General features: G+C 40.8%; 1 protein-coding gene across 4 annotated transcripts in view; it reads left to right on the plus strand.

Annotated features, from left to right (window-relative positions):
- Nucleotides 1-26,072, plus strand: part of ITPRID2 (ITPR interacting domain containing 2) — a 59,075-nt gene extending 33,003 nt beyond the window's left edge. For 3 of the 4 annotated variants that reach the window (XM_069983059.1, XM_069983058.1, XM_069983061.1), the window contains 10 exons: nucleotides 11,826-11,898; nucleotides 13,402-13,493; nucleotides 15,097-16,296; nucleotides 17,215-17,289; nucleotides 17,407-17,534; nucleotides 18,620-18,770; nucleotides 18,859-18,927; nucleotides 19,313-19,723; nucleotides 23,022-23,135; nucleotides 24,577-26,072. In XM_069983059.1, coding sequence (XP_069839160.1) covers nucleotides 11,826-11,898; nucleotides 13,402-13,493; nucleotides 15,097-16,296; nucleotides 17,215-17,289; nucleotides 17,407-17,534; nucleotides 18,620-18,770; nucleotides 18,859-18,927; nucleotides 19,313-19,723; nucleotides 23,022-23,132 — 2,310 coding nt within the window. In that variant the 3' untranslated portion in view covers nucleotides 23,133-23,135; nucleotides 24,577-26,072. The remainder of the gene's footprint in view (nucleotides 1-11,825; nucleotides 11,899-13,401; nucleotides 13,494-15,096; nucleotides 16,297-17,214; nucleotides 17,290-17,406; nucleotides 17,535-18,619; nucleotides 18,771-18,858; nucleotides 18,928-19,312; nucleotides 19,724-23,021; nucleotides 23,136-24,576) is intronic. The other variant, XM_069983060.1, reaches the window with a different exon arrangement.
- The last annotated feature ends 206 nt before the right edge of the window (nucleotides 26,073-26,278 follow it).

Genomic DNA, 26,278 nt, shown 5'->3' on the forward strand with positions numbered 1-26,278 from the left:
CAGGCAGCACTGATTGGCTGATGGGGTGCAAGGGGAGCGTCACCCACAGCTGCAGCACCGAGCAGATAATGTATGTTAAGGGGGCCAGATCCCATACACGCAGCGGATCCGGTACGTGAGAAGCTATCCTTAAACAGTTTTAAAAAGCCATTTTCTTTATTACTCTTCATCTATTTAGTTGTTTTTTTGTTTGTCTTTTGCCTGTACAGTGGTACCTTGGCTTAAGAGTAACTTGGTTTAAGAGGGTTTTGGTTTAAGAGCTCCCTGTATTGGGTGGGAGGGCGAGTGGTGGAGGGCATGGTCCGCATAGCGTGGTCTACAGCACTGTACTCTGACCCAGGAAGTCTCCCTCACCTTCCAAATCATAGCAGATCCACTTCAGGCTGGGGCTTACATCAGGGGACAGGACTGTGGAGGTAATCTCTCCATAGCTGTAACCCCTCTCTCCCCAGACAGAGAGTGCTGCATGTATGTGCCCACATCTGCCCTGCTCATTCCTTCATGCTCCCTGCAGTCTCTGTCAGCCCTTGTGTTTCCCATCCTCCTTATTACTGTACAGTAGTTTATGATATCACATATTCTGCTGTTTCTGAATGTTTGTTTCATTTGTTCTACATGTTGTTCAGAATAAGAAATCATTATTTTTGGGGTGTGGAACCAATTGTCTGCATTTCTATGATTTCTTATGGAAAAATTTGCTTTGGTTTAAGAGTGGATTTGGATTACAAGCACGTTCCCGGAACGAATTATGCTTGTAATGCAAGGCACCACTGTATTTGTTTTCCTTCCATATATCCAGTTTTAGACTGGTGAATATGCTAAAAGTTGTTTCCCATTAATAGCTAGGACCTTTTCACGTGGATGTGATGCCGCACTTCCTAGTAACAGCAATATATGCTGACTTTCGAAGTTCTGCTGCTTTTCTAACCTGCCAGTGATGAAATACTTAGTTTCCATGTGCACGAGACTTGGTGAAACCAATGTCTGTAATATTGCTTAGCATGCACTTTATCCTCCCGCACATGCCTTCCGGTTTTCTCTACCATTCAGCTGAGGATTGGGGAAGTATTAATCTCTAGAGAATTCTATGCATACTTTATGCTTTTATCCATTTTATCCTATATGGGTGGTTATTTACTGTTATTACAGGGCAGTCTGAACACTCTCTTCTATTAAAACATGTTTCCAAAAAATGAACCAGGCCTTTAAAAATTTAACATTACGTTTTTAAAAGGTTTGTTCTACTAGGAAATATTACATTTCTCTGCCTGTAAAAGGTAACAGTATTAATTTGTGTTTACCTATAGTGTCACTTGCTGTACTCCAGATTCCCTCATAGAACGTCCACCTAATACATCTAATGCTGGTGGTCACACATGCTCAATCAGACCCCATTGATTTTCTTGTACATGGATAATAGCTAGAGAGAAGCGAACCTGCCGAGGTTTGGGTTTGTATGAACCTGAACTCTCGGCGTCTGATTCCCGCTGTCTGCCCGCTCCGTGCAGCGGGTGGATACAGCCGGAGGAACGCCTGGAAAACTGGGGTATAGCCATAGGCTGTATCCCAGTTTTCCAGGCGGTCCTCTGGCTGTATCCACCCTCTTTACGGAGCGGGCAGACAGCGGGAATCAGATGCAAAGAGTTCAGGTTCATACAAACCTGAACCTCGGCAGGTTCGCTCATCTCTAGTAATAGTGTGATTTGTGCTGTTGTATTGCACAGGCTAGCGGATAAGAATCCATGCACAGGACACGTGATATAATTCTGAAATGGTCTGGAAAATTTAAATGTATACTCGCCTGCCCCCTCTCTCTGCCATTTTCCCAGTCACTGGTACTGTTGGTTTTCGTGGCTCCAACATCATGTAGCTACAGGAAATGACCAGTCAGCCTGCGAATAGGCTGAGTGGGTATTTTCTAGAACCAATGAAATGCCACAGGGCCCAGGAAGAAGTGGACAGAAATAGCAGCCATGCCATGAGAAAACTGCAGCAGTGTGGAATCAGGGCAGAAGAGTATACTTTGAGGCTGCGTTCACACTACGTATATTTCAGTCAGTATATGTATATTTCAGTCAGTATTGCAACCAAAACCAGGAGTGGATTAAAAACACAGAAAGGCTATGTTCACACAATGTTGAAATTGAGTGGATGGCCGCCATATAACAGTAAATATTTGCTGTTATTTTAGAACGGCCGTTATATTGAAATAATGGCAGTTATTTACCATTATATGGCGGCCATCCACTCAATTTCAACATTGTGTGAACAGATCCTTTCTGTGTTTTTAATCCACTCCTGGTTTTGGTTGCAATACTGACTGAAATATACAGACTGAAATATACGTAGTGTGAACATAGCCTAAAGGGGATGGCAACTTAAAATACTGTACACTGAACAATTTTATTATAAAGTTATCAACCCCTTTGTGTATGAGACGACAATGCTGAAACACCAGAGCAGTTTCATAAATTCCAGTTGATAAATGTTTCTGTTCATTATTTAGCAGAACATGAAGCCCTTTAATGCAGCTTATGTTCTGCAGCATGGAATAATTGCAGCTTAAATTCACACATATATAAATTATTCTAGTAACTATCAAAACTGGCCACAGACATGAAGAGGCTGTAGGCTGCGTGATTGATCACCCCTGGCTCCCCTATAAACATGCATGTTTGGCTTTCTATGTATTTGATGTGAGTAGGAAGGAGAGATGAGTGGCTGCCAGACAAGCACTGTCCCCATACACATTAGATTGTTACCATATTTATTCATTTTTGGCGTGAATAAGCAACAAATTTCCAATGTGCATGGCCAACTTTCTTTTTAGAGAAAACTTTTAAAATTGTAATTTACTGTACTTTCATAGTAACTATATAGTTTGCAATAACCACAGCATCCCACCCACCCACACACTCATGGTGGTCCCAAAGGCTGATATGTGGGACAGGAGATGCTGCACAAGCAAGATCCTTCTGACACAGCCCATGAGAAACAGAGACCTGCTAAGGGTACACAAGGTTTCTGCTACAGATCCTCAGATTACTGATGTCAAGATACCCTAAGAGCCAGTCGTTTTTCTGCACCATAAGCTCTTCTGTTATCAGAATACCATCTTGGCCTGCATCAACAAAACATATTTGACTTTTGTACAAGTTATATTTTTAGATATTCAAGTTGTTTGCATAAATTTATCCTCAAGTATTGCTATATTACCTTCACTGACTTCCATTTAAAAAAATGTGGGAAATAAACTTGGGTGAAGATAAATAGATAAATCACCTATTTACTAGGTGACATTTTCTATATGAAGGTGTGTGGAGATCTTTACTAGGTAGCCTGACTTCCACATGTCTTTATAAAATGCTGTGTTGACCTGTCAAACTTTTTGGATTTAGCAACGTTCTCTGAACGTGAACACTCAGCATTTGGTTTCCCACAGCTGCAGAAGCTGGATGCAGCCTTAGGGCTGCCAGGAAAACATGAATACTGCCTATGGCTGGATCCATGTTTTCGAAGACTCCCTAGGGCGGCCTCCAGTTTCTGCAACCACAGGGAATCAAATGCCGAACCCGAACAGTCTCTTAACACTAGTCCCGGTACTCTTAACACTAGTCCCATGTATGGTTGGAAACTGGCTGCTACCGTTGTGCATTTCAGTGTACTCCTGTGGTATTGTGCACATGATGATTTTGTTTGGCGGATCAGACACATGTCAAGTTTGTGGTCTCTGGCAGCCATTTATCAATCTGTCACAACATAAAAAAATTAAGATGCTTAACGTGACACTGTCACCCAGTTTGTGCATTCTGACATCTCTACACAGGTGTATGGTAAATTTAGCGGTTTTCATACCTTATTTTATATCATACGTCATGGTGCTAGTTCAAGTAAAAAGTCATCCTTTATCAACTGCAGATTAAGTGGGCGGGGCCTTGCGGCATTAGTGCCACTTAGCTCTGCCCACAACTCCACCGTTGGTCCCGCCCCACCCCTTCTTGGTCGGCCCACCAATGACCAAGGGGGGGGCAACGGTGGTGTTGTGGGCGGGGCTAAGTTGCGCTAATGCCGCGAGGCCCCGCCACTTAACAGAATCTGCAGTTCATAAAAGATCACTTTTTACTTGAACAAGCACCATGACGTATGATATAAAATAAGGTGTGAAGACTGCTAAATTTACCCTTTACACCTGTGTAGAGATGTCAGAATGCACAAAAGGGGGTGACAGTATCACTTTAAGGATAGCTTTTCCTACAATGATCACTTCAATTCCCTTCTATACATGGTGGAGACTAACTACCAATACTTCCTGGACAAACTAGGAAATTGCTGTTTAAAGGAGAAGTCTGGTGAAATTTTTTATCAAAGTATAGAGAGGATGATGCCTTCATCCTCTCCAGCAGCCACAGCCCGCACAGCTCTGAGAGTCGGGTCGTGACATCACCATTTTATCCAGGAAGTGAAGCCTTGATGCAGTAGTAAGTGCAGGGAAAAAAGCACTTTACAAGCATTTCCTGTAATAAGTGTATATTGGTGATTTGTATAACTTTTGTGGGAAAATACAATACTTTAATAAAAATTTTCACCGGACTTCTCCTTTCACTGAGCTTGTGTGGCTACCTTACTGGAATCCATAACATCAACATGCCTTAAAGGGGAAGTCCGGGTAAAATAATTTTGAAATATGTTATTACCCAACAAAGTTATGAAAATTACTAATAGACAATTATTATGGAAAACACATCTATAGTGCATTTTCCCTGCACTTACTACAGCTTGGCGTGTTCAGGTCTCTGTAAAGTTGGTGACATCACATAAACTGCCAACTCCTGCTGCTCCAGCCTGTCTGGGCAGTTTGTGACGTGACGTCACCGACTTTACAGAGACCTGAACACTCCATGATGTAGTAAGTGCAGGAAAAATGCACTATAGGTGAATTTCCCATAATAAGTGTCTATTAGTAATTTTCATAGCTTTTGTTGGGCAATAACATATCTTAAAATTATTTTGTCCAGACTTCCCCTTTAAGCCAATAGTTTAATAAAAAAAAACACAGTGATCACATGGGGCGGGGGTGTTAATTAAAAGCATGTCAAACTGTACATTTTGATAATGACTGTAAATTAGAAATAATGTTTCAATGCATCCATGTAGACCTTTTTATTTTAAAAGGGTTTTTCAGGATTAGAACTGAACTGTACTGAACACAGCTGTAGTTATCTTTGTATCTACTATTTACCTGTTAGATACCTGGACCGAATACCAGGCCACATGACCAGTGCCATGTTTAGTCCCTTCAGCAGGTCCATGGGATCCATTACAATTGACTAATCTTGAGGGTTATATCATTCTCATTCTTTATAAAGGGGCGGTTTAAATATATGTAATTGCTATTCAGTACATGATAAAGATAAACTGTAGACAACTCAAATTTTTCTGGACACCTGTACAACTAAGAAATGTTTTGGACCATCTTCTTTTTTTTTTTTTTCTTTCAAGCTACTATTTAGACACGTCCCTGTTAACACATGGCAATGTATGGCCATTATTTTATTGGACACACAAAAATGTGCAATTGCCCAATGTACGACCATTTTCTTGTTTGTCGGTTTATCGCTGTCCCTTGTACACAAGCTGATTGCCCTTTGCCCGATAATTGGCCTGTGTAATAGGGGCTCTACTATAGACTGTCTTCTGCAGGGAGACATTGAGTAAAGCAGTTAGCGCAGTTCTCCTATCTATGTCTAGTGATAGGTGGGGATCGGAATACTCAAACTCTGACCAATGAGAACTTTTGATATGTTAGTTTTTGTTTGTTTTCATTCTTTTTGTGTTCATGGTGTAATAATTTTTACACTACAGTACAATAACACTACTTGGTACAGCTTGCTTTGGTCATTTATAGTACAAGGCGATTGCTGACAGGAAACAGAAGTTTAGGGTTGGTAGGCGACTTTTAAACAAAGGAAGACTTCTCCCTTATTTCTGTATTTAATTTTTCCAGAAACTGTGAATGTCACTTGTTTTGATATGGGTTTGGTCCCTCGGTGCCATGCGCTCTGCCGCATTAGATAAGCATACATTTCCTTTTTAATATACCACTCAGAAATAGTGACAACTTATTCAGGGGGGAAAAAAAAAGAGAACCCTACACCAGGCACAATGAGTGCTATGTAGACACATGTCAAAGTGGTGTTTTTTCCAAGAAAAAAAAGCAATGTGTTGAGTAACCTGAACGTTGTTCCTTCTCAGGTTCCCCTTCTGTCTGGAGTCTGCACATTGTGCACTCTGTAATCGGTGTAAATTTCCCAGAACTGAGGACTAGCTCTGAACAGAACGCACCCCTCGCTCTCTCTTGGTAACTCCAGACCCTAGAAGTGGATTGATCTGACCTTTTGTATGCTGCGTATGAGAAGTTTCACTTCTGATTAACATTGGCGCCTGAGAATTTTTTTTTGTATATTATTGCCAGGATAGCTTACAGCTACCATTTGGCATCCAAATGAAGAAAAGTTCAAAGAACCAGTAACTCCTTCTATAACCTTGGGTGTTCTTAAAGCGACTCTGTACCCACAGTCTGACCTCCCCCCCAAAAAAAACAAACAAACAAAAAAACAAAAAAAAAAACGCTTGTACCTTCGGATAGCTGTTTTTAATCCAAGATCTGTCCTGGGGTCCGTTCAGCAGGTGATGCAGCTATTGTCCTTAAAAAAAAAAACAAAAAAAACAACAACTTCTAAACTGGCAGCCCCAGGGGCCTAGATTGTATATGCATTAGATTGGCACAACCTCTCTTTCCCTCCTCCCCGCCCTCTTCATCATTAGGAATGCTCCAGGCTGGTTTTCTACTATTCATCACCTGTCTGACCTGACAGGTTGTCTCCTATTAATCAGCTGTGTGAATACTGAACATGAGCTGGATCGTTAAGGCACCTGTGCAGTGTTCAGACAAGAGAAAATGTTCCAGTTGCATTCCTAATGATAAAGAGGGTGGGGAGGAGGGGTAGGCCACGGCCGTTGGGCACGGGGCTGTAAGTTTAAAATTTTTTTTTTTAGGACAATAACTGCATCACCTGCTGAACGGACCTCAGGACACATCTTGGATTTAAAAGCAGCTATCCAAAGGTGCAAGTGGTTTGGGGGGTCAGATTGTGGGTACAGAGTCACTTTAAAGGGGATTATCCAGGGTTACAAAAAGACAGATATTTTCTTTTGCAAAAAAACTACCACACACAACCTGAAGAAGAGGGTGGTGCTTACAATTCAGCTTCATTCACTTCAATTGAACTGACCTACAAAACCACACCCAAACTGAGGTCAAGAGTGGTTCTGTTTCTGTAAGAAAGCAGCCATGTTTTTTTAAGACGTAATAATCCCATTTAAAATGCTTCTCTTTGAGTATCCCCCTCCTATGTGAGCTGAGTGAGGCCTACAGTATCTTGCTAGTGCCGTAAAGGAGGCAATATCCATCTTTACAGCTAAAGCACATTATGATTCGTATTATTTATATGGGAACACTTGTCGTGTCAGTGGGTAAATTGGTGCCTATAGGCACGTTTGCCATGTGCGCTAGAAAGCTCACGGCGTATATCAAATGTACAGGGACAGACAGAGCCCAGACTGGCCCGTCCTTCCTAACCTAATATCTATGCTGAACAAACAATGGAAATTCATAGGAGCTATATATGAAAGAAAATTTTGAGTTTAAAATAAATTTTTTAATTATTCCATGAGACCTTTTAGAGCTTCTCCTTATAAATCCTCATCTATGATTGAGGAGGGCATATTATTGAAGAAAGTAGGGCAGGATATAAAAAGAAGAAAAAAGAAAACTACAGACTACAGTAATCCCTTTAACCAAACTATAAGGGCCAGTTCAAACAGAGTAAAATTGGCGGGATTTCGCCAGCCTCCATGTCATACAGGCAGTCTGTGAGAGGCTCGCACGCCTCCTTTCACCGCGCCTCTCTGCTCGGAAGATTTGACATGTCCATTCTTCCGTGCAGAGAGGAGACGTGCGAGCCTTCCATAGACTGCATGTATGACGCAGAGGCTGGCAGAATTCCCCCAGTTTTACTTCGTGTGAACTGGCCCTAAAAAGTGATAGAAATTACCTAAAAAGTTTGGTGTCAACAAGAAATGTCTAGGCATATTGGCTGCTGGACTCCTAGAAGTTGTGCAACCTTTTTAATATAACCAGTTCTAAAAAGTTTTCACATCTTCCTAAAAGTTCTTCCCTATTTTCTTGGATGTGGTCACGACTGCAGTGTTCTACATTTGCACAGTTTATTATGATGTAGTAAATGTGGCTGTTCTTAGTTTGCATAGTGGCCTGTCCAGAGATAGTAGATAAACCATAGACATTTATTTATATTATTCTGGGGCTGAAGACTTTTTTTCTATTTAAAACTTTATCATTTGGGAATTTTCCCATCTGCTGGATTTTTCCAGAAAGTCGTCTCTGCTGATCCTCTAAAGCAAGCCTTTACATTTCCAGGTGAACACTGCTATCTTGTGGCTGTCTGGTGGAAACTTTCCTTATTTTCTTTTCACTGTGAGGGTTTAGTGAAAAGGGATTTGCATTACTTTTGTTGCTCTTATGTTGTGCAGAAAAGATCTGTTTGAGATAGATCTATCTATCTATCTATCTATCTATCTATATATAATCTCATCTATATATATATATATATAGTTAATGTTGAAGTTCAGGTCCTGCTAAGGAAAATATTGCATGAACAGCAGTTTCAGTACACTGCTAGGGAAGCTGCAGAAACTCTCATGGCCAGTAACTTCTCTTACGGCTCTCATCAGCTAATAATAGATTTGTTGGTGAATTGCTGGAAATGAAATTTCCTTTTTTAGGATATTCTTCAGTAAACAAATGGTGGTGCAGGTCTGGCATGAAAGCAAAACAACCCGTTGACAGAGCAAAAGCCCTTTCTTATAAGTATGACTAATGCTGCGTTTACACGGAATGAATATCGTTCGAATTCGAACCATAATCGTACGTGTAAACGCAGCGAACGATCAAACGACGAGCGAGAAATCGTTCATTTTGATCTTACAACACATTCTTAAATCGTCGTTCGCAAAAAATTCGCAGATCATTCCGTGTAAACAGTTTAACCTATGTGCGAGATAGGCTTAAGCTGTCGCAAAACTATTTTTCCGCACTATATATCATCCCGTCTAAACACTGATCGTTATAAAAAAAAATAAAAATCATTCATCGTAGGATCGGGCAAATTTTCACTACGTGAAAACCCAGCATAATAGTCTTCCATTCCCATCTATTGCCCATTCTAGGCATCAAAAATGCCGGCATACCTTGTGCAAATTGAATGTCCATGAGACCATATTCTAACCCCTAGTGCAGGGGTGTCAAACTCAGGAGCTTAAGGGTCCATTTACAGGGTGCCTTCACACCTACCGACTCGCAGCGTTAATAACGCTGCAAGTCGGCTAGGTCCTGGCAGATCACTGTCAGTACATACACGCAACGGTCTGAACGACCGCTGCGTGTATGTAAATCTGCCGGCTGCTTAACCCCTTCTGATGCCGGCCGCCTCCCGCTCAGCTCTGTATACATTACCTCCTCGCTCCACGGGGTCCCGGCGTCCTGTTCTCGCGCCCGGCAATCAGTGTGTTGCCCTGCCACAGCCACTGATTAGCCAGGCGGGAGAGCAGGACGCCGGGACCCCGTGGAGCGCGGAGGTAATGTATACAGAGCTGAGCCGGAGGCGGCCGGCCGGCATCAGAAGGGGTTAAGCAGCCGGCAGATTTACATACACGCAGCGGTCGTTCAGACCGCTGCGTGTATGTACTGACAGTGATCTGCCAGGACCTAGCCGACTTGCAGCGTTATTAAAGCTGCGAGTCGGTAGGTGTGAAGGCACCCACACAGAATTATCTGACAAAGATTTAAAGCCAAAGCCAGGAATGGATTTGAAAAAAAAGAAAAATCTCAGGCTTTCCTTTATGACCTGTTCCCTGTTTACAGTCTGTTCCTGGTTTTGTCTTCAAATCTTTGGCAGATAATCTGTCACAATGCTTTATGGTGCCATCTTTTTCTTGAGTAGGCGCCACCCAAGCTCCTGCCCATCCACAGTGTAATATGGCAAATGGATCACTAATATCAGGGAGATAAGCCAAAGACAACACTGTTGGCTGTTGGTTAAAGCTCTCAGTACAGTGACCTCCTAGGCGCACTGCCCGCTGGGAAACATCAAGATACAAAAAGTCTGCAGAGCCTCAGTTATGGGTTTCAAAATACAGGACTAGCCAGATATCCCTTCAGGGAAGGAAATAGCAGCAAAGGGAATGACCCCTGTACGGAAACTCCCATATTAAGTAGCCCCATTCAGTCAATATCCAACTCTGTTACGAGTCTGATGATATGACAAGGGACATACCAAAGACAGGTATCCATCCACAGGCAGCTCTTTTGGGGTCTTGCCGCTCATCAGTGTGGAGTAGGAGTGGGTATCCCAGCAGGTCATTGACCACAATGCTTTGTGGTTCCATCTACAGTGTGGTTCCATCTACAGTGTAAGGTTCACATCTTCATCGGAGCTTTATTCACTGGGCTCCATCGCAGATTTCGTTGCAAGTCCTTACTAGACCACAAAAAATAAAGTGGGCTTTTAATCTGAGTCTTGGTAAATGAATGGGCAGAAACAAAACCGATCCCATTATAGTCTGTGGCATTAGTCAGGATCCAAAATGGAATCTGATGGGAGGCCCAAAACAGAGAGGATGTGAGCGAGACCTTAAAGATGTACTTGGGGGGGGAAGAAAAAATAGTTTCACATCAACTGTCTAAGTTAATAGATTTGTAATTTACTACAGTTTAACTCTCAAGTGTTCCAGTACTTATCACCTGCTGTATGCTCTGCAGGAAGTGGTGTATTCTTTGCAGACTAACGCATTGCTCTCTGCTTCCACCTCTGTGACAGGAACTGTCCAGAGTAGTAGCATATCCCCATAGGGAAATCTCGATTGACCGTTTACTTGCTGCCTGTTTATATTTCGCTCTTTGATGTGATAATGGCCGTTACTTACGTCAGCCCCTTTAGTGTCATGGCTGAATGGTGCAGGTTGTTAAGTTCATGTCCCTTACTGTTATGTGTTGGGTATATTTACCCTCTGGATATCTGAGTAAACCCGGCTTATCAGTGTGCACATTTTCCATGTGTGTCTTATGTAATGTTCTCAGGACCGGCTCTGCAGCTTCTTAAACAGCTACAATAAGTTACTGTTTATGCAGCTTCTGAAATGTTTCACTTTTTGAGGTTCACCTTGCTCCGATATCAAGTGGATACAACCATTGAGATATAGATTAAGATTTCCAAAGTGCAATTATTTCAGCACAACACGAGGCAGACTGGAAGCTTTTACTGCCCACAATGGATGTTTACCTCCCAGATCTATTACAGCTGCCAAACTATTGTAAGACCTCAGTTTGCCGTACAGGAAACTAGTGCGTGATTCATATTTTCAGTAGCTGCTTTTTACAGCGGGATTTCTTTGTTTAAAACATGTCACAAGGTACTTCCTCTGTGCTTTGGAAAGTATTGTGCAGGTTTCTTCTATTCTTTACTTCTTTTTTTTTTTTTTTTTTTTATTCATAGTTGTTTGTCTCATACATGTGGGTTGCTCAAAGTTTTTGCGGTTTTATTGCAAGGAAGACATTCTCGTTTTGCAGATCCCTGATACTTTTATCTTTGACGGCCGCATTTGTCAAGAATCTTTAAAATAGTCTAGAGCTCCAGAACATGTTCCTGTATTAACACAAGTATCGAGTCTAACTAGTATGTTCTTTACAGTTGCAGAGTGCGGAGGAGGAACCGCACCAAGTTCCACCCATAAGTCATCTGGCATTGGAAAAAATAGGCAAAGGTAAGAAGTTCATTTTTTTTTTTTTTTTACTTAAGGGAAATGCCTTTTATTTTTTTCCCCACTTAAAACAAGATACGAGAAGAGATATTAAAGTGTGTGTATAAAGTATATATAAAAAAGTCAATTTTATATAGCAGTCATCACGACTAAAGGTGCCCGTTCTTATTAGATTAAAGGGTTTACCAGGCTTTGGAAAAACATGACAGCTTTCTTCTAGAAACAGCATCACTCCTGTCCTTACTTTGGGTGGGATTTTGTAGCCCTGTTCTATTGAATTGAATGAATTGTAATACCACACAGGAACTGAGGACAGGGGTGGTGGCGTTTTGGCAAGAACATAGGTGAGATTTTGGTAGTCCTGGATAAACCCTTTAAGGTCAGCCAAACTTGCTGACTTGTTTTCCACCTATTGTGCGTGGGAGTTGTCCCCAGTTTTTTCTGCATGCCACATGTTAAGGTGGGTTCATCCTACGGAATCCGCACAGAAAAGTTTAGGTGGATTCCGTCACTTGTACCCACTCGCGCATCTTCGCCCGTTCCATAGACTCAGTTCTATGGGTGGGGTGAATTCCGCTGAAAGAATTGACATGTCAATTCTCTCAACAGTTGGCGGAATTGGCCTGGCCATAGAATGGTGTCTATGGGAGGGGATTACGAGAAGTGGTACGAGCGAGAGAATCTGCTGGAACTTCTCCGTGCGGATTCCGCAGTGTGAGCCCACCCTTTGATAGAAAGATGACTGTTAAGTTTCAGCTTACTCATGTTGAGTGAAGTGTATTTATATGGGAGAGTTAGGAGGAATAGTTGTCAGCTGTCTAATGTATAAGGTCTGCTTTAGCTGTGAAATGCTTAGTGACCCCTTTACAGGTCACAGAGCATGCCCAGAACACTTATTTTCTGACCAATTTCTAGGTGAGGTGCTGGCGGTAAAGAAAAAAATCATCTAGGTTTAGAAAACAGCACAATTTTCCATTTTTGTGTGGGGGGGGATCCATTCAAGTGAATTTTATTGCCATAAAGTTGCCTTGTAACAAGCACCATCAAGGGACTTCTAGGCCTCCCTGCTTCTGTGAATTTAACATAAGTCGCCGTCTATATTTGATCAGAGCAAATGATTTGGTTTCCTTGTGGTAGATGGAGGGAATATTGCAGCAGCAGTTTTAGTGAGGAGCTGGTAGAAAAGACAACCCGCACTATTTAAATGCTGTGCGTTGGGGAAAAGTTAAAAAAAAAAAAAAAATGTAGACGCTTTTGTTGTATTTACTATGTATAACACGTAATCGGGCTGCTCCATGGTTGTGTTTGCATGCCCTTTAGTCAGTTTGAAATGTGCTTTAAATAGTTTTTCTGTGGGAAAGCTTATACAGTCTACATGGATGTAAATCATAGAATGGCGTCTTAATAATCCCCTGTAAACATTGTTGCGGTTTTATTTCTGGGTGAGCAACCGGATCTTTCAATACAACAGTTTCTGATCACTAAGACCTAATTTTATCTCTCCAGATAATCTGCTGAGGACGGCCAGCCAGCATTCTGATAGCAGTGGCTTTGCTGAAGACACATCTGGGGACTGTCTACTGACCAATTCTCTTCCGGTAAGAATTCATCATGTCTGCATTAACATAGAGCAGAGAGTCTTCACACGGTGTTAAATGGCTTCTGTTATTTGCTAGAATATATATAACACATGTACCATGTGGTGTATGTTTTGTTTCCCTGATGCCTCCATGTGGAAAAGTACAGTCCGGCGCACTGTTTTATACAGCAAATAAATATTAACCAGCAATTGTAATAGTCTGGCCCATGGAGACTCTGAAAACCCACTTTTTATTTTAGGTACATTAATATAATGTGGCATCCTGTACAGAGGCCTGATAACACTTATGCCTTTCTAGCTTCATCAGCTCATTGTCTTCGCCCCCTTCAGAGAATCCTTTTGTGAGGTAAAGGAAGTAAATGCATATGGAGGAATAGATTAAACACCAGCATTTTAAATAATAAATGACTGAGGCAGAACACCTCTGCAGGCCCTGACCGGATGAGCAGGTAGTACATGTGGGGCTGTGACAACACTGGCACTGGGAGATACAGGAAGACCAGTGGGTGACTGTGAGCAGTGGTGCTGCAGGGGCATCTGGAGTATTACTTAGATTCCAACCCCTACTCTCTCAGAATTTTTAGGCTTGCCTGGAATACCTGTTTTAGCAAATTTTGTGGAACTGTAGTTTATTTTTGTTTGTTTGTTTTTTGGCTATAATATAGCATGTAAGGCCTTGTCCCTCTTTTTGAAAGTATGGCATAAAAGGAAAACAAATAAAATAAATTGAAAGTACCATCAGGTACATTTGCTTTAAGTTTTGCCCATGGATAGAACGCCGCCGGCCAGCCTTTGCAGTGCCGCTCTGTTCCTGGGCACTGGGCGTGCCCGCCCCCAGTGGGAGGAAACCGCTGCCCCTCTATGATGCGGCTTCATTGATTCTAATTAAGCAGCGTCATAGAGGGACAGGGGTTTCCTCACACTGTGGGCGAGCTGGCCCACCTTCAGTGCTTCACCCCCACCCGTTGCCTGGGAATAGAACAACGCCACACACGAGAACCAGGCCACAGTTAAGAAAAACAAAAGGGACCACGGCACTGGCCGTTCTATCATGCGCAAAACTTAAAGCGAATTTACCTGATGGCACATTCGCTTTAAGGTTACAAATGTTTGTTTAGAATAAGTCTCACACAAAAATTCCTGACTGTTAAATTCCCCAATAACATACTGCTCCAAAACCCAAATTTACTGTCATCTGATAAAAAAAACATTGTCATGTCGGAGACCTATTTTAAGTGTTTTGATCTGCAGGGATCTGGCTGCTTGGACCCACGCAGTTTACTAGAATAAACAAGAGAGATTGCTCGGAAAAGGAGTGCTTATATCCAATATCTCCTCCCTGTAGGGGTCATAGGTTCTATAGGAATTCTCTTGCAGTTAGTTCTTGTGATAGGTCTGAGTGCTGAGACCACCAATCATAACTTTTGACATGTCCGTGTCAAGTTGTTTTTTTTAAATGATGGTAACACTAAATTATTAGAACCAAAACCAATGATTGTTCTGTGGGTTACGATCTATGTATTTTATTATGAGTGATTTGATCCTGCCCTGTTAGACTTTCATCTTTCTTGATCTCATATGAATGCACTTTGTCTTGTTAGGTTCAAGATTCTTTGCAGGCAATGGGAAGTAGTGCAGACAGCTATGACAGCGAGACTACTGTAACCTCTGTAGGAGAAGACCTGAGGACTCCACGAGCTCATGATGAAAGGGAATCCATTGATCTAGATGACGATGATTTCTTGACTCCTGTTGACTTGGGACGCGCAGCCTTCTTTGCAGAAAAAGAACCTGAAAAACAAAATGTAATGGTTGAAGTTCAAAACCCTCAAAAGGAGGCGCTCAAGTCTAGTGAAGATCTTAATGCTGCTGGAGATGACAGTCATGGCCTGAGTGAGGAAGACTCTGACCTACAACATGAATGTATGGCTGATAGCGAGCTGGAAACAAACAGTGAATACGATTCCATTTCTTATACCACTCATCATATATCAGAGGCATTGGACAGTTTTCCTGAATATCATAGGTTACCTGGTTTGGGTTGTTCAGATTCCCATTCTGTGGATCGTGTTAATGTGGCATTACAACGGGCACAAAAGAAAATGTTTGCTACAGAGACGGCTGAATCCAGAACTGGTCGTAGCATGATCTCTTCAAAAGACCTGTTGAAGCGGAGGCACAAGTACACCAGCTCTGGGTACCCACTCAGAAGGACTCAGTCTCTGCCCACTCCACTGTTAAGTCCTGTGAGAGTGGTCTCCAAAGTAAACATTGTATTAAATTCTGGGAAAGCAACTGTGTGTAGCCCCCCAACATTTTCTTACAGATATTCACCAGAGGAAGATGAATTATCCGAACAAGCAGAGGAACTTGACACTACAAGTAAATGTACAGTTTTCAGGTCTCCCGTTTCTGACACAAGAGATGCTCTGAAAAGCGGCATGGGACAAATAGTAGAAGAACCGCTTCGCAGACCTCAGTCATGTACTCCCCATGCTTCCTCCAACAGGTCACATTCTTCATGTTCACTTCATTCGTTCCAGTCTGACTGGCATGAAAGGCCGCTGTGTGAACATGCAAGAGCCTGGAGCACCCACAGTGTCCCAAACTGTTCTGGTGCAACATGTGGCTCCATGGTGCCCCCGTTTAGCTGTCCATATAGCCAGAGGTTTGGCTATGGATCTCTTCACAGATCTTGTTCTGGGTGTTCCTTACCTTTAAATGCTCCTCCATCCACTACTGAAATGCAACTTCGTAGAGTACTACATGATATAAGAAGCTCGCTGCAAAATCTTTCACAGGTATGTGCACTGCTTTGTGCAAAATCCTTCCCGTTGAGCCCTGTAATGCAGCTGGTTACATTGGAGAACAAGTCCATAGTAGTAAGCCTTATTTTAGATTGTACTAAAGGCAACTCAGAAATAGAAACATTCTCAATATTAGGTCACATAAGGATATTTTCAAACTTGAATCCTGCTACAAGGGAATAAATGTACTGAAAGTCTGTATTTTTGGCTTTCAGTCAAAGGATATTTTTGTAAACTTTGTATTTCTGATGTCCACTAAATAAACACTGCCTGCTCCTTTTTTTATAATATGGGAATAGGGACCTCACAAGTGGTAGAAAAAACAAAAATAGTTCTCTATTTAAAGGGTCACATTTGTAGTTTATTGCGGATCATCAGATTGTTTGGATAGCTTAAAATGTCACATTGTAGTGTATATATTATATGTTCTGTAAACATGCAATAGAAAAATATACAAGCTAGGCTTTTTTTTTTTCTAGGTTTTTAACAAAAAGTTGGTAAAAGGAATGTATTGCTAATATGTTTAACATAATTGCTGTAAGTTTTTTACCTTAACAGATCGGCGCTTGCACGGGGATGCCAGTTGCACGGTCCATTTTTTTGAGCCGCCGCCCAGTTCCCACACACTGCGCCAGTCTATTCCTGAGCTCGGAAATATACCGGTACTGTGCGCAGGAACCGGGCGCCGGTTAAAAAAAAAAAAGTACCACACCACCGGCGCCCCTGTGCTGGTGCTGAACAGTTAGGGTAAAAAAAAAACCAAAGCGATGTACCTGATGGTACATTCTCTTTAAACAGTAACATATTCCTTTTAAGAAATCCTCTTTATTCATTTGCAACTGAAATATGTAGCAGACTATTGCATTAAATTTTCATTAATATATATATATATTTTTATATTTCCCTCTTTAGCATCCTGTAATGCGTGGAAATGACTTGACTGCTAGTGGTTATAGCCAGAAATCATCTATTCAGTCGCTGTATGAAGTGAGGTTTTTTTTGCCTTCTCCATTTTGATCTGTTGTATTTTAGGTTTTTTTTTGCCTTCTCCATTTTGATCTATTGTATTTTAGATCAGTGTGTAATTGTCTGCTTTTACTTCAGAATACATTCCAGGAGCTGCAGATCATGAAAAGAAGCTTAAACTTATTCCGTTCCCAAATGATGGACTTGGAACTAAACATGTTACGTCAGCAGACCATGGTTTATCAGCATCTAACCGAAGAAGAGAGGTGAATATGTTTGGAGATTTTGCCTCTATTAATCACATATAAAGGTTTGCTATATTTGGTGGACACCATAGGAGATATACTGTAGATAGATAATATAGTTTTTTTTTTTGTTTTGTTTTCTTTTTGTCAGTGCAACATACAGTGAATTCTAAAGACCAACTTTTTGAGATGGCCATGTCTTATCCAGATCGTCATATAACTGACAGTCCACATTATGCATAGTGGCCATTTTCTTTAAGAAGGCCATTGCCATGGAAGGCCACTTTTCAGTGCAATTTTGCATCATTTTACTATTTGAACGTTGGTGCCAGCAGAGAGGCCTGTTATGCCACTTCTATAATAGTGTATGAGTAAAAAAAAAAAAAAAAAACCTATGCACTTTAAAGTGTCACTGTCGTGAATTTTTTTTTTGCAGAAATCAATAGTCCAGGCGATTTTAAGAAACTTTGTAATTGGGTTTATTATCCGAAAAATGCATTTTTATCATGAAAAAGCAGTTTGAAGCTCTCCCCCCTGTCTTCATTGTTCTCCTATGGAGAGAGCTAAAGAAAAGACCAAAACAGGACAACAAAGAGTTAATCTACAAATCCCTCACGGGATATCTCTACTGACCATCACTAGTGACCTGTCTGAGCTCGGATTACAGCTGTCACCCAGCTCCGTGCCTGTAATCCTCTGTTATCTGCTTTCTGCTGTCGGCTAACTCCCTCCTTCCTCCTCCCCCCTCCCCTCTCCATAGAACAGACAGGGGACGTCTCCTGCAACAAGTCACAATTTTCAGATTTTTCAGAGTGGATGAAAAAGAGGAAGGAGGGGGGGACCTGGGAAAAGGCTTTTTACATGCAGATAATGGCAGATTTGGCTAATAAACCCAATTACAAAGTTTCTTAAAATCGCCTGGACTATTGATTTCTGCAAAAAAAAAAAATACGACAGTGACTCTTTAACATAAATGTGTAAGACTGTTTTACAATTTTTTACTCTTGAAGCAGAAGTTTCTGACCTTACGTGGTTGTTGATTACATTTTTATGAAAATATTTAAGAAGGAAGAGTAAATTTACTAAAACCTGTATGGTGCTTTTAGGTATGAAGCTGATCAGCTGCAAGGTCTGAGGAACTCTGTCAGAGTAGAGCTGCAGGAGTTGGAGCTACAGCTGGATGAACGGATTCTGACGCTTGAAGAACAGCTTCGAAATTTTCATGTTTCCTCTCCATTTCAACGCCAAGCAGCAATGGTGCGTCCAGTTTTCATCCTTTTTTTTTTTTTTTTTTTTTTCTACTTGTACAGTCACAAATTCAAATGTCATTTTGCTTTCTCTATAGGGAATGTATGGTGGAAGAGGGAGTACAGACAGTTTGTTGTTCACCTCTCCGCTGAACGTCATGGAGCCGGTGAGAACTTTTTTTTTTTTTTTTTCCTTTTCATATTGGTTCTTTGTATTTCCAGTTTCCACTTTGGAAATCATTTCTCAATTAAAATGTTATACATGAAGAGCTGCAAATATCTGCACTACAGTGTCCCCTGAGGACGAATTTATCAATGCTTTCACAACCAGAAAAATGGTGTATAGTCGCAACGTTATGCAATCATATGCACAACATTTTTTAAAAAAAATAAATATCTTGAATTCTTTTTAAATAAAAAAACTCAATAAAATTTAAACAGTCAATTAATATATTTTTATAATTCAATCTTCTGGAGCAACATCTGCTTTCAATTGCCCGTGCTATGCTTAAAAAAACAAATTACAACAAAATTTTTCTTTTTCCTGTTTAGGTGAATGAGCTGATTCGAGAGCAGAGCCATCTCAAATCAGAGCTAGGCTTAGAAGACACAAGACTGGATCAAGGGGTTGATCGTTGTGAATCTGATACTTCCTCGGTTTGCTCCAGTCCACTTAATAAATATAGGAAAGGCCCCTTAAAGTCCTCGGACTCCATTGATAAACCCAGAATCCAAACACCTCCAGGAAAATCTGTATATCGCGCTACTGTAGCTTTAACTCCAAGTCCTCCGACCAGAGCTGGTGCCAATCAAAACTTTGCTGATGAGTCACCAGAAGAACAAGAAAGCTTGAAATTGGAGTCAACAGAAAATAGAGACTCTGAATTTTATCCGCCTGTTGCTGAAGCAGCTTCACGTTGGAGTCCTGAAGAAAACCAAGAATTGCAACAAGTAATCCGGGAGGTAGGTTACGTTCTCTGAGATTTTAGAAGAATTTAGAAATAATGTTTCTTTTAAATAGATTGGATGTGAGGTATTAGGACAATTCATAGTGTTAATAAACACGAGGAGCAGTTATATGCTGACAGTCATCAGCAACATTGAAACCAAGTGCAGAGTAGGTGCCTCCCCTTTTTGATAATGTTAAATGGGTTGTCAAGGCTTAGAAAAATATGGTAGCTTTGGACAACCTCTTTACACCCCAAAAACACCCCCAAAAAAGGGTCCTTTATGACACTGACGTAACGGCTACAGCCATTCGCTGGAAGTAATGGTCACATGTTCTTGTAAAGAGTGACTGACTGGTAAGTAAAGATCCGCAGATTGGCTGGGCAACAACATTCAGGTCTGTTGAGAGACCCACAAAGTGGCAAATTGAAAACCAGTGACTTGGTGACTCCAGACACACTGCAGACATATCTTAAAGTGCTTCTTTCATTTTATTTTTTTTTTATTGTGGGAAGTATGAGAAACACTCTTGACTTGTCGTCATATATGTCGAAACTAATGATCTGAGCTACTTATTGCATCAGATCTCGTTCCTGAGACCCACTTCAAACCTGAGATACAGCTGGGGGGAGTGCATTGCAGTGTGCTCCACACTCTGGCTGGCAGAACATCTGACATTTTCCCTTCATGAACAAAATGAAGTGATTTGATTGACATTTGGGGAGAGATGCACGCTACCCACTGCTATATCTCTTGATAGCAGCAGGTCTCTGGAGTGAGACCTGGTGCAATAAGTAGCTTTTGACATGTCAGATAAAAGTTAAAAGTTACTTTAGATGAAAAATGCTTTAAGGTCACTTTCCATATTCTGTTCTGTCCTGCTTATAGCCACTGTGGCTATAGAGAATATCTCAGTTTGAACAGAACTGTAAGAAATTCTTAAATGTTTAATGATTGCAGTCATTTCTGTAAAAGTTCGGCTCATTGTACAGCCAAGTATCGCATGCTGTTTTCTGTGACTTCCCAACATGTAGTCAGGCATAACAAAATGTGATAGACTTCACATATAATTAGTAAAAATTGAAATGTTTGTCATGGAAAGAAAGTATTTGTGGACTGCGGGCTTAGTGTTTACGGCCTTGTACTGATATTTCACAAAATGGAGTTATTCATTCCCAATATGCAAAACCAACTTTAGCTGGTGGGCGTGTGATCTGCACCATTCCTTATAGAACAATGTCTAATACAGTCAACATTTTGTTCTCCGCTAATTTGAGCCTAGATCCAGTTCTCAATAGTAGGTGACAGAAGAAATGTGTTGTATTTGTTATTATTACATGGCTTTCCTTGTTCGGGCTCTGGTTGGAACAGTGTCCTATTCATCTCTCAGATCATGTGTCTGTTTGGGTGGCATGAGTGACCTGGGCACTGCCCACTCTGTACGCACACACTGGTGAAGTCATGGATAGTACATGATCATGGTTATAACAATTTACTGATGTCTGTGTTGCCTACTCAATGATTTTCTCCTCCAGTTGGCACAAAGTATTAAGTGGGTTAGATTGGAATGTGCCCCACGGAATTGACAGCAAAGTTGTAAAGGAAAACTTTTAGCCAAGTAAGCATGTGCCATGTAGGTTTATATCCAAAACCCTGTTTCAGCCAGTCACAATTCAACAACGTGATCATATCATTGGATAGTTGATAGATCACTGGGGTCCAGGCTGCTGGGGCCCTCACCATTTGCCAGAACAGTGGTCTTGAATAGACATAAGTGCAACTCAAGCATGCTTGAGTCTGAATGTTCCACATTTGAAACCTGGTGGCTGAAGAAGTTAGATATAGCCATAGGGAGTCCAGGAAAACATGAAAACAGTCAATGACTTTAGCCACCAGTGTTCAAATGCGGAACATTCAGACTCGAGCATGCTCAAGTTGCAGTCATCTCTAGTCTTAAGTTGAAGGACCTTGGATAGTAGCAGTTTAAATGGACCACTGCTCCATTCAAAGTTTAAGGCACTGGTAAAAATAGCCGACCACCACCCTATCATTTATCACCTATCCAGTGCCTGTAACCAGACTACTCCATTAAAGTTGCCAAACAGTTACTGGAAAACAATGATGGAACACAGCCCCTACTTTTCTTGGTGCGTTGGCCTTATATTGGAATTCGGTAGCATTTTCCAGAGAAAACAACCACTTTGTATTAACTGCCTTCAAATATTTTTGTTTCTAAGAGAGCTTATGTGCGTGTGTATATTGTTTGCTCATACTGTAGCTATTTCTGTGGCCTAACAGTTTAGCAGTTATGTTTAGTTAGATAAATTTGACTGCAGTTGTAAGAGACCTGATCCGTAAACTTAACAGTGTCCTGGAGACAAGGTGCATTCACCTGTGAACAGTGTTTATTCTTCACTAGCTATTATTCCAGTGTTCCTTCTTACTGATGTAAGTTTAGCGCTCCCTAGTGATTGTACGCAGCCCAGCAAGTGACTACATGCCCATGTGCAATGTAACTATTCCTATTCTTCAGCTGCTAAACATATTGGATGTTGTATTATATATAATATCTGTTATTATATATAATACTTATGTTGTAATAATTTTACATAAGACATAAAGATTCAAAGAACAGCACTTTATGGCAATAAGTAAGAATTTTTATTTTCTCAATTTAAAGTGTCACTGTCGTGATTTTTTTTTTTTTTTGCAGAAATCAATAGTCCAGGCGATTTTAAGAAACTTTGTAATTGGGTTTATTATCCGAAAAATGCATTTTTATCATGAAAAAGCAGTTTGAAGCTCTCCCCCCTGTCTTCATTGTTCTCCTATGGAGAGAGCTAAAGAAAAGACCAAAACAGGACAACAAAGAGTTAATCTACAAATCCCTCACGGGATATCTCCTGTGACAGTCACCAGTGACCTGTCTGAGCTCGGATTACAGCTGTCACCCAGCTCCGTGCCTGTAATCCTCTTATCTGCTTTCTGCTGCCGGCTAACTCCCTCCTTCCTCCTCCCCCCCTCCCCTCTCCCTCGAGCAGACAGGGTACGTCTCCTGCAACAAGTCACAATTTTCAGATTTTTCAGAGTGGATGAAAAAGAGGAAGGAGGGGGGGACCTGGGAAAAGGCTTTTTACATGCAGATAATGGCAGATTTGGCTAATAAACCCAATTACAAAGTTTCTTAAAATCGCCTGGACTATTGATTTCTGCAAAAAAAAAAATATACGACAGTGACTCTTTAAGACCTACTGTATCTGTGCAAGATGGGCCAGTTAGACAAAATTATTTAAATATTTTTTTTTCCTTTCAGATTAAAGAAGCCATTGTCGGAGATATTCGACGAGAAATAGTAAGTGGACTACTAGCAGCTGTAACTTCTCCAGTGCGATCAATGGATGGAAAAAATGACGGAAGGATTTAAAGGGTAAGATTTCGGGATGATTTGTCATCAATTTAGAATTTATTGGTTTTCTAGAAAACTACGGACACATCTTGAAAAATATTTTTTATTCTTGATTTCTACTGTGCCAACATCCCCCCCCCACACACACACACCCAAAAACACAAAGAAAACTTTCTCCATGGGTCATTAAATTAAATAATTGCTAGAGATGAGCGAACCTGGAGCATGCTCGAGTCGATCCGAACCCGAACTTTCGGCATGTGATTAGCTGTGGCTGCTGAACTTGGATAAAGCCCCTAAGGCTATGTGGAAATCATGGATATATTCATTGGCTGTATCCATGTTTTCTAGACAACCTTAGAGCTTTATCCAAGTTCAGCAGCCCCAGCTAATCAAATACCGAACGTTCGGGTTCGGATCGACTCGAACCCGGTTGGCTCATCTCTATTAATTAATTGACTTAAAGAATACCTGTCACAAAATCCCCTCACCTCTGCGGTGAATTCTTCTGTGGCCAGAACCTCGGGTATCCATGGAATACTTACTGTCATACCATTGTGGCAACCCCTATTGGAACAGAGTGGGTGTTGTGCACATTACTGTCACAACGCGTTCATATACACATATACCTGAACTTCTGGCTGCAGAGAGGAATTCGCTGCCGATCAGGTCAGGGGACTTTGGGACAGGTATGCATCCCTTGTCCCCATCCTAATTCCCTGAATGCTTGTGTGGCCAACACGTGGCAATCATTTTCAGTGCTTGGAAATGTTTGGCAGCCACATAGCAAGTGAATAAAATACTGTACGCAAAAGATTAATTCTGGGGACAATTTTGTGTCTGTTCTATAACCACCTCCTTATCACCTATCCTGTGGATAGAGAAAAACTTATTCAGATTGGAAAACCCCTTAATTGTTTGTGTTTGTTTTTGCTGGAAATTTAGAGGTCGAAGGGTATGTTCAGTGACGGAATTCAGTGACTGAGCTCTCCGCCGCGGAATCCAGCCTGCTTCAGTGTCCCATAGTGTCTGTATGGGAGGGCTTGCACGCCTCTGCTCCCGCAGCCCTCAAATAATAATAAATAAATAAATATTTATTATGAAATAGATCAGCACATAATCTAAATAGAATATAAAGGCGCACATCCCCTTTTAGGCTTTGCTCACAAACAGTAAAATAATACCAAAATACAGACTTATTTTGAATGTAATAATGTGCTCCACTGAAGTCAGTGGGAAATTGGGTGGCAGTGCACACACTGAGTATAGAAGACTGGACAAAATTGATTATAACTTTCCTAATAAAGAACATGCTCATTATTTACAATATGCTTGTGCAAAAAAATTGCATTTTTTTCACACACAATTATGGCCCTATTGTGGTGTTATTTTATTATATGTACCACATAGCCTTACAGTTAGCTTGTTTCTAAAATCTGCATACTCTTTTCTTTCTATCTAGATCAGAAGTCACACAAGTTGGTTTAACTCTTGGCTACCTGTAAGAAGAATTTGGATGAAGCTATTATGCCAAGTTCAGGAATCCGGGAGGACTATCTGCTGCTGAAATGATCTACTGTTTATTTTCTATCCCTCATCCCCCCCCCCCACCCCCAAATAGTTGCCAATGTATTTTTTGTGTAGTTCGGGCACTTTTTTTTTTCTTAGCTTACTGTCAATAAGAGGACTGTGGAGGTTTCAGACCATATTTATTTTAATTTACGTGTTTGCAGATATTTTTTTATTTTAAACTTGAACATTTCCCTTTTTTTCTCTGTGTTAGATTTTGCCTATTTGCTGGGGGGTGTACAAAGGTTAATGCATTGTTGGGTAAAATAAAATGACTAATATTAAAGTGCCTATAGCCTTGACACTGACCTCCATGAGGTATAGACTGTGCAATAAGTGATTCACTCTGAGCTTGTAAGGAACTTTTTTTTTTCTTTCTACTGCTGTGTAGTGCCACTTTAAAGTATACCAGTCACCTGCACATAGTGGAAGGAACAATTGTGGGGACTGAACCTTTGCTAATACTGATGTATTGGAGCCATTAAGATATCACTGAGACATAAGGCACAAGTGTGTAGTGACATGTATAACATAAGCAAGCCTTCCTAACAGCTGCCTTTTGGATGTATTTTGTTACCTGTGTGGTCGATTTCATACATTTACCTCCTTTTAAACTACTTTTTTGAAGGGGTTTTAAACTAACACCTAGTTGTGATAAACATGGTGTGCACACTAAGCAACAAATCCATAGTGCAGTATGTATTGCAAACAGTGGACTCTCTGCAGTCTGTCTATGCTTACAGCTCCAAGGGTGGAGCGGCTTTGAATGACTACTATATAAGCAGCTCCATTTTTTTTTTTTTTTTTTTTTTTTTTAAGATTTTCAACCATAAATGCAATGCCACCTCTTTAGTACACAGTCAAGAGCAGACTTTTTGCAGTGTATATTGTAAAATGTAGGCATGTAATCTCTGTCTAAAACAGCTAGACCTTCTTAAACCCCTTTTGAGTTTTTACACTGAAAGTTGTTAAGCTTCCTACACAGAAGTACTTAAACATTTGTCGGCTTCTCGTACTTTCTGGTGCCATATTTTAACACTATAACAGTTTTTTCTGTTCCTATACTGTACTGTGCTCTCCAGTGTAATTCACACATTCATAGAAAGGTCTTCTCTTCTGTGAGCTTGGTCCTTTCTGGTTCTGTTCCCTTACGCCATCTGTTAATAGGTGTTAAAATATTTATGTGAAAGTGATGTTAAGACCCGGCATGTCGTGGCACATTGATTGGAGCAGAAGTGTGTTTTTGTTTTTTATTTTAGGATTTTGTTCATATGAGCTCTTATTGGAACAATATTTGAGAGGATAACTATTGTGGAAAGTCTAAAACTATATACATTTGTTACTCTATACACAAGGGCTGATTTCTAAATATATTAATAAAGTATTTATTTTGCATAAAAAATTTTGATTGTGTCGGTCATATACTTTATTTTTGCTTTATATAATTCGAGGGAAATGGTTAACCATGCTAAGACCAAGTAAGACCTTATCTTACATCTGTTGTAGGAAGAAAATCATCAGCTGATCATTTTCTCTATTCCACCGAGCGATAATTCGCCGAATCGGGCCTTAGGGCCCTATTACATGGGACGATT

The sequence above is a fragment of the Dendropsophus ebraccatus genome, chromosome 9 (assembly GCF_027789765.1).
Source record: "Dendropsophus ebraccatus isolate aDenEbr1 chromosome 9, aDenEbr1.pat, whole genome shotgun sequence".
NCBI classification, from domain to species: Eukaryota; Metazoa; Chordata; class Amphibia; order Anura; family Hylidae; genus Dendropsophus; species Dendropsophus ebraccatus.